The sequence below is a fragment of the Rattus norvegicus genome, chromosome 11, assembly GCF_021556685.1.
Source record: "Rattus norvegicus strain SHRSP/BbbUtx chromosome 11, alternate assembly SHRSP_T2T, whole genome shotgun sequence".
In the NCBI taxonomy this organism is placed as follows: domain Eukaryota; kingdom Metazoa; phylum Chordata; class Mammalia; order Rodentia; family Muridae; genus Rattus; species Rattus norvegicus.
Window position 1 is genome coordinate 92,788,734 of NC_141544.1, and position 12,943 is coordinate 92,801,676.

The 12,943-nt window shown below is 46.1% G+C and overlaps 1 protein-coding gene across 3 annotated transcripts in view; it reads right to left on the minus strand.

Annotated features, from left to right (window-relative positions):
* Positions 1 to 12,943, minus strand: part of Map3k13 (mitogen-activated protein kinase kinase kinase 13) — a 144,395-nt gene that overhangs the window by 32,287 nt on the left and 99,165 nt on the right. For all 3 annotated transcript variants that reach the window (NM_001443859.1, XM_087576087.1, NM_001013978.2), the window contains 2 exon segments: positions 2,086 to 2,269; positions 8,442 to 9,001. In NM_001443859.1, the coding sequence (NP_001430788.1) occupies positions 2,086 to 2,269; positions 8,442 to 8,916 (659 nt within the window). In that variant the 5' untranslated portion in view covers positions 8,917 to 9,001.

A 12,943-nucleotide genomic window follows, 5' to 3' on the forward strand; every position in this document is an offset into this window, starting at 1 on the left:
GTAACATGTTTCTGAATGTACAGTGAGCAAAATTAACTCAAAGTCAAACACACAGCGAATCCGGCCTGCAGTCAGCCACAGAACACCAGCAAATGCTGTAATACCTCAGCTCACACTACAGACTGCACATTGCAGACTTTCATTTTTACCGTACAGAAAGACAATAATTCAATTATGGAAATAATTTAAAAATACTTAAACGCAAAACTTAAAACGCAAATACTTTAGTGTTTTCTTGTCATTTTTCAGCGGGTAAGTGCAAATCAGTCTCCCTTTGGATTTTTGGATTGTACTGTGTTAGAATGCTGCATTTTATGTACCTCTGTGTGTGTGTGTGTCTGTGTGTGTGTGTGTGTGTGTGTGTGTGTGTGTGTGTGTGTGTGTGTGCATGTGTGTATGCTGGTCTATGGGGCACACAGGGAGACCAGAGGTTGACATTAGGGAATCCTTCTTTTTTTTTTTTTTTTTTTTTTTTTGGTTCTTTTTTTTTTGGAGCTGGGGACCGAACCCAGGGCCTTGCGCTTCCTAGGTAAGCGCTCTACCACTGAGCTAAATCCCCAGCCCCAGGAAATCCTTCTTAACTATTACACCTTATTTATTGGGACAGTGTCTCTCAGTGACCTGACCTTGGCGTTTTGTCCAGACTGGCCAGTCTGTGACCACCAGAGCACCAGGAATATGTTACTGATCACTGAGCACTGGAGTTTTGGGCAAACACCCGTACATCCAGATTTTAGGGAGCTGGGATCTGAGCTCTGGTCTTCACGCTTGTGTAATAAGCACTTTACTTACTGACCATCTCCCCAGCCCTAAAATGCTTGACTCTAAAATTACTATTTGAGTTTCTAACTTGATATTCATAAAAGGCCATGGAATTAGTTTTATCTTGGGATTAGGACAGAATTTCCAATGATTTCTGAGACAGCCCTGAACATGCTTTGCCATTTTGTACTATGTATTTGTGTGAGTGGTGTTCTCAGCACGAACGGCTATGAAATCAAAGTATCAGGTGACTTTGAAAAACGTTGGAGATAGTCTACATCCTGCAGCATTAAATATTCAGCCAAGACTTAATTCTCTTTTTTAAAGGTTTATTTATTTCTGTGACTGTCTTCAGACACACCAGAAGAGGGCATCGGATCCCATTACAGATGGTTGTGAGCCACCGTGTGGTTGCTGGGAATCGAACTCAGGACCTCTAGTAAGAGCAGCCATCTTAACCGCTGAGCCATCCCTCCAGCCCCTCAATTCCTTATGAACAGCAAACTAGCACTCCCAGCTCGTTACCATGCGAAGTTCCTTAGTGTCTAACGAATGGTCAACTTATATACAGTGAGGAACTGCTAAAGGGAATTTCTCTACGACTCAGTATTAGGAAATGTTTGGCTTACATGGGCAAGAAAGGGCTGTGAGCAGAAAGAGTTTAAGAAACCGTGGATCCACATGCACACTCGAACACCACTGCTCTGTGAAATGAGTGCATCACCACCAACTCCGACTGGATTTAGAAAGCCATCTTTGGCGTTTGCAGGAGAGGGATAAAGTAAAACCTGATGCCGCTGGATAGAGGCACGTGTCCTCGTGAGTTACGATTTAAGAAGATGTGAACACACGCAAATCTGTGTCTCACAGAGGGAGGACTGGTTACGTCACCTCAGATGTCAGGATTGTCGGAACTGAACTTCAGGCTGTTGTTGGGAGCACTGTGAGGTGACCTTTGACGTCCTACAGATGTGGCCGATCTACGGTGTCTGGCAGGGCTTGCCTCCCTCCCTCCCTGCCTTCCTCCCTTCCTCCCTCCCTTCCTCCCTCCCTCCCTCCATGCCCTTGCAAGATGAGCTCTTAGATTAAAAGCTTGAGTATGACTCAGGCTTTGCAGTCCTTCAGCACACTAGGAGCCTACGCGTATCAAGGGATTTTGAAACACCTTCCGGTGCAGAAACCTAAGTATAGACAGTGGGGGAGCACACTTGCTCTGTTTTTCTAAAACCCGTCCCCAAGCAAAGTCACCCACCCAGCCAGCCACCACCCATTCACCCCCCCACCCCCCAGCCGAGCAGCCCAGCACAGCCAGTGCCGACCTACTTGAAGGCGATGATGTTAGGGTGCTTCAGCTTCCTCAGATGCTTGATGTCCGTCTCATTCTGCTCTCTCACCTTCTTGATGGCCACCTCCTCTGCTCGGAATTTGCCCAGGAAGACGGCTCCCTGGGCTCCACTACCCAGCCACTGCAGCTCTGAGATTTCCTCAAACGGCACTTCCCAAGTGTCTAGGCGCAGGAAGGAGAAACAAGCTCAGAAGTTGCTGAGACCGTTCTACAGGCCATTCTGAAGGTTCCGACTTCACCCCGGCTGGAACGACCCTGCTCTCTGATTCCCACCAAAAGATGCGGCCTCCCTTTGAGAGTTGGTATTACAGGCACTGGTAGTTATTCATTTTTAAATGCTCAACTCAAGCTGGCCTGAGATCTCAGGAGATCGTCCTCCAGAAACCCATACTCTGACACCTGGCGACCTCTCCTCTACGTTAAACAGGGATAACCAGTCGCCCTTCTGTCTCCACGCTGCCATCCTTAACCCTCCACTACAGGTGCTTTTTCGTTCTTCTGAACTACTCATGCAGATGCTCAGTGGATCCTGCCTGGATACATCTCGAAGACCTCCTCCCAACAACCAGACTGTGCGTAACACTTTTCTTAGTGTTTACCCTTTACTGAGTACTTTCCACATGCCAGGAGCTAGCAGAATGATTTGCATTTGACTTGTTTAATTTTACCACCTTTTGTCTCTGGCCTTATTTTTTTTAAATCTACTCATTCCTATTGGTGTGTGTGTGTGTGTGTGTGTGTGTGTGTGTGTGTGTGAGCACGGGGCACATGCATACACATACACATGAACATATGCATACAAACATCATGTGGAAGGCACAGGACAACTTTTCAGACTCATTTCTCTTCTATCCCAGAATCTGGGGCTCAGTCTCAAGTTTTTTTTTTTTTTTTGGTTCTTTTTTTCGGAGCTGGGGACCGAACCCAGGGCCTTGTGCCTCCTAGGCAAGCGCCCTACCACTGAGCTAAATCCCCAACCCTCAGTCTCAAGTTCTTAGGTGTGGGGTTTGAGTAGGAATGTCCCCATAGACTCCTGTTTGAACTCTGGCCATAGGGAGCGGCACTTTTAAGACGTGTTGCCTTGTTGGAGGAAGTGTGGGAAGTGTGGGGGTGAGATCTCTATGCTTAATCTCTTGGCTGCCTTCAGATCCATTCGTAGAACTCTCAGCTCCTCCAGCACCATGTCTGCCTGCCTGCTTCCCGCCTTGATGATAAAGGACTGAACCTCTGAAACTATAAGCCAGCCTCAGTTAAATGTTTTTCCTTTATAGGAGTTGCCTCGGTCATGGTGTCTCTTCACAGCAATGGAACCCTAATGAGACATCAGGCTTGCACGGCAAGAGCTTTTACCCACCGGCCTAGTCATAGTTAAAGAGGAGAGCACTAAAGCACAGGGTTGAGTGACTACTCAGGGTCATACGACTGGTAAAGCAGGAGCAGCCATTCTAGACACAGCACCTCCTCTACTGTCCTCCACTGCCTGCTGTGCATGACAGAGCCGGGGAGGCCCTGGGTATTGGGCACAACCTGTCCAGGCAAACTGCATTGCTCTCAACTTTCGCATTCTTTTAAAGAATACTTTTTTTTAAAAAATGTATTCTAAGTATCATTGGTATTTCATATTAATATTTACTTTTTTCTGTATTAGTTTTTAAAATACAAGCTTATATCATTTTTATAATGAATAAAATGGTGTTTTATTTTGAGATACTGTCTTGTGTGGCTCAGCTGTATCACTGAGGATGACGCTGGCCCTCCTGCCTCTACTTCCCGATTCCTGAGCTCACAGGCACGTTCCACCACTCACAGGGTAAGATATTACAAATAAACAATGTATGTAAATATATAGATACTATACAAATATATAAAATAAGGAAAGAATAGACATGTAAATAAAACACTTTAGAAATCCACTAATGTACTTTTAGCTTACAAAACCTAAGGAGTGCACCTCCTTTATGTCCCCTCCCACTTCTGAAGAAAGCATTAATTACCACAAGAAGCAGACACAGGACAGCAACGTCACAAGAGATTCCAGAATCACCGACAAATGGCCCGTGGAGCACTAACCGAAGTGGCTCTGACTTCTTCACCGTGAATTGGTTCTGGTCTTAAAAACCAAATGAAATCCCTGCCCACTGCACCCATCAGAGAGGAGGGAGAGTCACTCAGCATCCAGGAGAGAGGCACCCCTCCTTCAGTCAGTTTCCAGGAGAGAAAGGCACCCCTCTTACGGTTCTCTCTCCTGAGAAGTCCTCTCAGGTCTTAATAAAACACTGCTTCTCATAACGGTGGCTAAAGCCTGACCATGACACAACGGGAAGACCATGCAGTCTTAACCACCGAGCCATCTCGGCAGCCTCACCCTCTAACTGCGTATGAAAGATGCCTTTTCTTCTTCATATCGTTTCCTCAGAGTGGACCCCTAGGTCAGAGTAGAAACACTCTCCTGACCTTGGGGATAAGGCATTCTGAGCGGTCCACAGAAGGATCTATGTGTTTGACGCTGACAGCACTGACGCCCAAATACACTGGTTTTATCACTCTACGGCAGTAATGAGCATATTAATTATTGTTTCATTCTAATTTCCAACTTCCTGTCCACTTGTCTTCTAAGTGTGAATGGTTTGTCAGTGACAAACGTTTTGTTTAGCACCCACATCTGCTTGTCAGAAGTGCTGAGGCTCGGGGAGCTCATCTGCTCAGGCCGTGCATATATTCTCCTAGCTACCACTTCCTCTGTACTCTTTTCTGGTCCCTCAGAGTCTGCAGTCTGTCTTCTGTGCTCCCCTGTCACTGATTTTTAAAGATGGCTCCATGGTAAAGACTCTTGCCATCAAGTCTACGGACTTAAGTTTGACCCCTGGGTCCCCCAGTACAGTAGAAGGAGAGAACCATAAGTTGTTCTCTGACCTCCACGCCCATGCTGTGGTGTGCACATACAAACACACATGTGCGCGCGCGCGCACACACACACACACACACACACACACACACACACACACACACAAAATAAACGAAAAAAATTGTCTCTATAGTCATGTAGAGTATTTTGGTATATGGTATAAAGGCTGGTGTAAATCTATTTTTACCTATACAAATATTTAGTGATTTGTTACGTAATTCTTTCTTTTCAGACTGCTTTATGGTGTTCATACTATAATTACTGTATTTTCAGAAGTGATGTCTATTAATTAGTAGTTTTATAAAGTGGGAAGTGAATTATTAAACTGAAAAATGACACTCATTTGGCATTGACTTCCAGTTCACAGTATCATAATAATACAATTCTCCACTAATGACAGCTCACGCTGCAGCCATTCATCTGCAGTGAAGCCTCGGCCAACCCCAGAGATAAAGGGTCTGCATGGGGGCAACTGGAGAAGCACAGAGAGCATGATATGGGCACTCAAGCCATGCTCCTAACAACCTTTTGCTTGAACTGATTACCAGAAGCAAAATGGAGTGCTGCCAGTTAGTCCTCTTTGTCTAATGTCAGGTTAACTATCGTAATTAGGAAGGGACCTGACTAACACTGATAGTTGAGCTATAAGGAGAGGCTAAAAGGAGAGGCCAAGAAGCAAAGGAAGGAACAAAGCAGAAGGAAGAGAGTCTTGACGACACATAGAATTAAGCTCTGAGACGACCACGGGTGAGATCGTTAACTGGATCCCAGCTGCCCGCTGCTTTTACACCTGTACACCGCACTTCCCCAGAGCTCGTCTGTTCCGTTTAAGCACCATGACTTCTATCTGTTATCTGATATCACTGTAATCCACAGACTGGGAAGCCCCTCAGACTCAGCTGCTTTAAGTCTTTGTGGACTCTGACGTGGCCACGGCAGTGTTTGTCAGCACTGCAAACTCCTCGGCAATAAAAGGTTTCGGCGTACCGCATTAGCATCACTACTAAAACATGGCAGCATGCTAAAAGGAAGACTCAGACTTGATTCTTCCAGAGTCTACTGATACTTGTGATCCGTGCCAAACGCAGGGGCACATCTCTCATCCTTTGGTGGCCTGTGATGCAGGATTAAAGATTAGCATCTTGATCCTGACAGGAAAGTACACCTGATCCTGGCCGGCAAGTCAGTTTTCGGGGCCATAGCAGCACCAGCCTTCGGTAGGAGACACAATAATACTGATACACTGGGCCTGTGTCTTAGTTATTTCCAAAATGAGCCTTTCTGAGAGTCACATGATCAACTGGAATATAAGCTAAGTACAAATTTGTAGAACACAGAAGTCAAACAAAGGGCTTCTTTGAGCAAGCACGGGTAAGAATTTGTCTGAATCTAAAACTCGGTGATATACTTGGATTCCGAGCTCTCCAGGTCAGGATGCAAATTAGTACTGGACAAGCAGAGGCTCTGAGAACCAAGTGGAGCTTACTGAGGAAACGTGCTGTTTGGTTCTGTGAGAAACAGAGAGCAAAGCACTTCTAAAACAGACCACGGCTAGGCATGGGGATACATGCCTGCAATCCCGGCACTCTGGAGGCTGAGGCAGAAGGGTTGCTTGCTGAGAATTAGAGGCCAATCTGGGCTACACAGTGAGTCCCTGGACAGCCAGGGCTGCAAAACTAGACCTAGCCCCACCAAGCAACACAAAAATTACGTTAATAAGTAAGCTGAGGGCTGGGGTGCGGTTCAGGGGTGCAGCTGTGTACATGTGGAACATTCGCCCCTCCCCGGTCTTGTCCTCTGACCTCCACATGCTCATCCCCCAGGTGCATGCACACAGATGCTCACACAAAACAGAGAATAAAAATATAATAAAATAAGAAGTGAAGTAGCAGACCACATTCATTGTAATGTAGTTTATAGTCACTAACGGTACAGGCAGGTGTGAAGCCAAACGTCAGCACATTTAAATGATTACATATTGTATCGCCATTAGAAATTATGCTTGCTGAAGGGGTCCAGGCCTGTCTCTGTGTCTAGAGTCTTTGTCTAACATACGTAGGGCACTGGACTCAATCCCCACCCAGCACTGCCCCACGTCATAAAACATAAGGATGCTGAAGAGGCGCACCAGAAGTGGAAACACCTTCACGATATGGAGTAAGCTCCTCTTTCCAATGCTGGAGGCTCCCCTGGCTTCAGATATGCTGTTGGAGGCTCTAACATTAAGCTCGAAACCCATACCTTTACATTTTCCCAAACAGGGTCTCATTCAGGTGCTTCGGCTAACCTTGAAATCATTATCTTAGCCTGGGAAGGCTGAATTGTGATCTTCCTGCCTCTCAAGTAGCTGGATTACTGACATGAGTCAGCAGCATGCTATTTAACAAAATAAACACAAAAACCCTCCCCATAGCAGGTACAGCTGCGGGAGGGGTGGGCTCAGCCAGCTGCCCAGTACTCGGTTCAACGGGATGGACTCTGTGCTCACCGTGGACATCAAGCTGAAGAGCAGAGACATTTATCTTCATAGTTTTTGAGACAGTGTTTCATTATATAGTCCAAGCTATTCTAGAACTCAACTGTGTAGACCAGGCTAGACTTGAACTCATGATTCTCGTCCATCAGCCTCCCTAATACAAAGATTAAGCACATATCACCATATCCAGCCCGACACAGTGTTAAAATATTAATGACTATTATTCCTAAGGTAAGAATGACTGATGAGTTTAAATTTTGGTGGGGAGATTGAGTCATTTTCTTTTAGAGAGCAAACTATAACATCGAGAACATTAAATTTAAATCTTTAAAATTTTAATATTAAAATATTAAATTAACAGTGTTTTTTAATTTTAATAATTTTAGTATTTTAATATTTAATGTTTCTTAAATGACAGGTTCATTATGTTGTTTAGGAATGGCCTAACTTAGTTCAAGCAACCCTCCTGCCTCAGCCTCTGAACGGTTGAAACTATAAGTCCACATTACTATGCCTGACTCTTTGACCCTATAAATTATCAGTAAGAAAACCTAAACATGCCCATGGTGCCAATCACTCATAAGTCATGTGTCTATACAATTATATTAAAATATTAGATATCTTCAAAGACGTGTGATAACAGACATCTTGCCTGAGATAAACGAACGGGAACTCCCAGGCTTCTCCTTATGACCTTATGTGTGCCCTCGACTCACCGTTAGGCTGCTGGACCACAAAGTTTATTGGACTCCAAATGAGAAGGAACACCTAAGTATGAACTCGCTCCACTGGGAGTCTAGAGGAAACTGAAATGGGGTGGTCATCTGACCTCACTGTGGGCCTACTCCATAGATTACCCAGTTACCACTCCGTAAAGATTACCCAGCTACTGATGGGGTGGAGGGAGTGTGGTTCAAGAAGCCCCCTTCCAGCACACACATGCTGTAGCGTACCTTGCTGCTGCAGTTTGTAATCCGTGGAGTACGCCTTCCCGATGATGTTCCACACGGGCCTGAGGCAACCAAAGAGTCCTTCGAGAAACCCACCGCTGCCGCTGCCTGACCTGCTGAACTGGATCTTGATGTCTTCAGGTCCGTTCGTGTTCTCTCCATCCACGGTGTTGCTGTTCCCTGGAGATACGGTCACCTCTGATTCGTCCTGTTCCCTTAGCTGAAGGACACTGTTCTCAAACTGGCTCCTGGAATCTTCGCTTACACTGGTCAGCACTGTCGTGGAGACCGGGCTGCCCGTGATCTCCGTCAGCTCTGACTGTATAGCCACCACCCTCTCCTGCGAGTCCTCAGGGAGCTTGGGGGAAGGGTGGTTCCCCATAGCCGCAAGCTCATTTCGTCCACCAGAGATTTTGTTCTCAGTCAAGGGCAAGTGTGGCAAAGAGGAGCAGCTCAGGTGCTCCTGAGGGTTGGCCATTGTGCCATGAGGGTGACCCAGGTCCCGAGATGACGGTCAGAGGACTACGGAGACACAGGTTTGATGCAAGAGAGGACTCCAAAACCTGGAGAGAAAAGGAGAACATGAGGCCACTTTTTTCTTTGTATCCACACTGCTCCACTTCTGTTTATACAATCAAAACACTGAAACAGGGCTGGAGAGATGTTCAGTGGTTAGGAGAGCTGAGAGCTCTCCAGGGGACCTGGGTTTGATTCCCAGCACTCATACGGCAACTCACAACTCCAGTAACTCCAGTTCCAGAGTATCCGATAGTTATTTCTGAACTCAGGGGTTCCAGAATGCACATGGTACACACACACACACACACACACACACACACACACACACACACACACACACACAGGCAAACACATATAAACATAAAAATAAGTCAATATTGTTTTTAAAAAACCACTAAAACCAGGAGGAGGTTGGGCAGGTTTATTACATACAATGGAACACAGGGCACCAGGGAAAAGTAATGTCCTTGCTATCATGAGAAGCTGTTCACGACATAGTATAGAGAACAGTTAGGAGAACATATGTGGTGCATGCTTGAGAAAGTATTAAAAGGATATAAAAGCACATATTCCAGAAAAGAAGCTGGGAGGAGTCATACAAAAAAAAGAGAACAATAATTCATTTCCGGGAGTTGAACTTGTAAGCTAAGCAGATTCAATTTCCATGGTGTCCCAGCATGCTCTATTACCTGTCTTTTTGTTTTGTGGCAGATTGACACATGGTCCTCTCTTCCTTCTCCCTCTATTAACACTTTAGTCAGGAAACATTTCCAGATCACTAAGGAAAGCCAGCTTGCTGTGACACATACAGACCTATAACGTATAGACTATTGTGTGCTGCAATCCATCCTCCTCTGTGTTCTGGTGTCTTAAGCTGGCACAGTTTCTCTGCAGCTCTCAGTTCATACAGACAAAGCTACAGGTGCACGGCAAGGCGAGTTCCCAGGCTACAACGGTTTCTGTCAATCCAGGGCAACACCACTAAGCCCCAGCTTTTTAATTAATCTGACCCACCGGGAACACTGGGGGAGGACTGAACCCCTGAAAACAAAGATTTGCCGTAGATTAGTCAGATTGAGAAAAATCAATCTCAAATTTGCTGAAAGTAGGGTAAGACTCTTATCCCAGAAACAACAACAAAAAAAAAAAAAAAAGAAAGAAAGAAAAAAAAACTGGCGGAGGAAGTAATATCAGACTAGAACGCTTTTGCATAGCAAAAGAAACAATCTACCATCTGGAAGAGGCAACCCACAGGATGGGAGGAAACATTCATCTGATAAGAGGTAATATCTAGAATACACACAGACCTCAACTGAATAGATTAAAAACGGCGGCGAGCCTGAGCAGGCGGAGTTAGCACCATCTCGATCCCTCCAAGAAAATCTCAGCGGCAGCTTAGCAGGTGTGTGTAAAACCAGAAGCACAAGGAGACAGCGAGGGGGGACAGGGCTGACTCCCCTCAGCAGAATGGATTAGTAGAGTCACTGTGGAAAACAGTATGGCAGTTTTTCGGAACTACCATGTGACCCAGCAGTGTGCTCCTGTCTAAAGGACATGAAATCGGTCTGTCAGAGAGACATGTGCATTGTCACATTTACTGCAGTGTTAGTCAAAATCAGTGAAGACCTAGGGATCCATCGAGGGAGGGATGAATAGAGAAAATGTGGCAGATACACAAACACTGTATATTATATGGTGCACTGTTACTCAGCTATAAAAGGGTGCTGTGCTATCATTTTGACAATGTGGATAGAACCAAAAGACACGGTGAGAAAAATAAGCCAGTCGCAGTGCAGCAGGTAAGACAGGACTGAGCTCCCCATAGGAAGTGACGGTGTGGGCCCATGGTGAATCATAAGATAGTCAGTGTAGCCCATGAGCAAGAGAGAGATGATTCAGTCAGTAGCCTACCAAATAAGTAAAGTGAGAGAGAGGTAGGGGGAACGAGAAGAGAGAGAGGGGCACCAAGGTTACCCTGACTGGGCGAGCAACACAAGACTGCCTCTCCGGTTGGTCTGCTCAGCAAGTTGCCCATGGTATCGTCAAACGACATTTTGGGCAGATGAGACAGCTTAGCAAGCTAAGGCCCTGCCTCCCAGCCTGACAGATGACCTGAGTTCCATCCTAGGAGTTACATGACAGAAGGAGGAAGCCAACTTCCCCGAGTTTTCCCCGACCTCTACACACATATTGTGGTGCATAAGCCCATGTGTGAACACGTGTGCACACACAGACACACACAGACACACACACACACACACACTCGCACACACCCCACCATACACAGACACTTAAATAAATCAACTCAAAAAAAAAAAAAAAAAGAATGGCCAGTTTCAATAAAGATTGCCTCAGTCTCTATTCAGTTACTGGCGTAAGTCCCCGAAATGCCACTACCCTAGGTGGGAGTGTGTGTGCATCCCTCTCTTTAGAAGGCAATCTGGGAGTTAATCTCACTTTCTACCCCCCTCCCTTTATTGAAAATAGGCTTTTTTCATACGCTATATTCTGATAACAGTTTCCTCTCCCCCTGCTCCTCCCAGACTCCCCATGTCCCCTCCCATCCAGATCCACACCCTTTCTGTCTCTCATTAGAAAACAAACAGACATTTATGGGCTAATAATTAAATGAAAAACAATACAATAAGATTAAAAAACAAACAAACAAAAGCCCAATAATCTCAGTCTCCTTAATAAATTTTCCTTCATTTTCCTCATGCTTCTCCTTCAAGCCTTTATTCCTCATTAGCATGAGATGCTATGAACCTGGTAAGCCACTGGCTGGGAGAGTGGAGACTGGCTGAAGCAGAACACAGGGAAGGAGCAGGGCTCCCTCACCCTGGAATCCAGCTGAAGCCTCTGCCAACAGAGGGGAATCTCAGCGTGGCCCCCAACCATGTAAGCCTCCGCTTCCCACTCCTTCATTAGCTTGGGACTTCCCAGGAATCTGACCAGGAAGCCCACTGACAGGGAAAGGGCGTGCACTAACCCTGGCTTCTAGTTACACCCAGGGCATTCTGGGGCCGCTTCACTTCTCCCATTCCACAAAGGAGAAAAGAGAAAGGTTTCTTAGCAACCTTCTGAGATGTAACTTGAGAGCCCCCAAACTGTTATATCAGGTTAATACCAAGACAATTAATTATTTCCCTGCTCTCCCATGGGAAGCACATCTGGAAGCAGCTCCCTTCTCTCTGAGTGTTTCTTTCACTGAACACTTGCACCTAAACATACACAAAACCAGCTTCACCCGGTCGCACTGGCTAGACTTAATATTCTCCTTGTCAAAGCTACCTGCTTAGGCTGAATCCCTGGGCTGCAAAGGGTGAGCAGGTAGAACTGTGTCTCTGTCCTCTTGCTGCTGACATGGCGACTGTTAGCCGTCCTGCACCCTGGGACTCGGAATAAAGGATGTAAGGGCCAAAAAGGGCTCTGTTTCCCTTAAAAGACACAACAGCAACTAGTACCTGACAGTCTCAGGCACATGCGGAATCGAACATAGAAAACTGAACAAGAATCAAGAGTAGGGAGCTTGCGACCAGCAGGACAGATCAAGGATGTTCTGAAGGACAGTGTCCCTCACTTTGGCCATCAGATTGCCAAAATGACAGACCCCCAAGACATGGGAAGAGAAAACTGCTGAAGTCCAGGGCCTGGCAGAGGGGAAACTTGTCTCCCAGAGGGAGAGTTGAACTTGTGGAAGGGCCTTTCAGGAGAAACCAGAGCTGATACAATGATGGACTGGCGGCGGCTGCTCAGTGGACAGGACCACACACAGTGGTTGTATGTGACTCTTTATTTAAGTCTGCACATCACGCCAGGAGCTTGAAGGTGGATTCAGGACTGGAGTGGGAGTCAGTGGATCTCTTTGTGGATCCCCTTTCTCAATGTGACTGGGTCCTCCCCCTACCCCTCTCCTATTAATTTATCTCGGTAGTTGGCCTTCTTAGGACAGTTAGCTGTGCCTGACCTGTTAGGGATGCCCGACC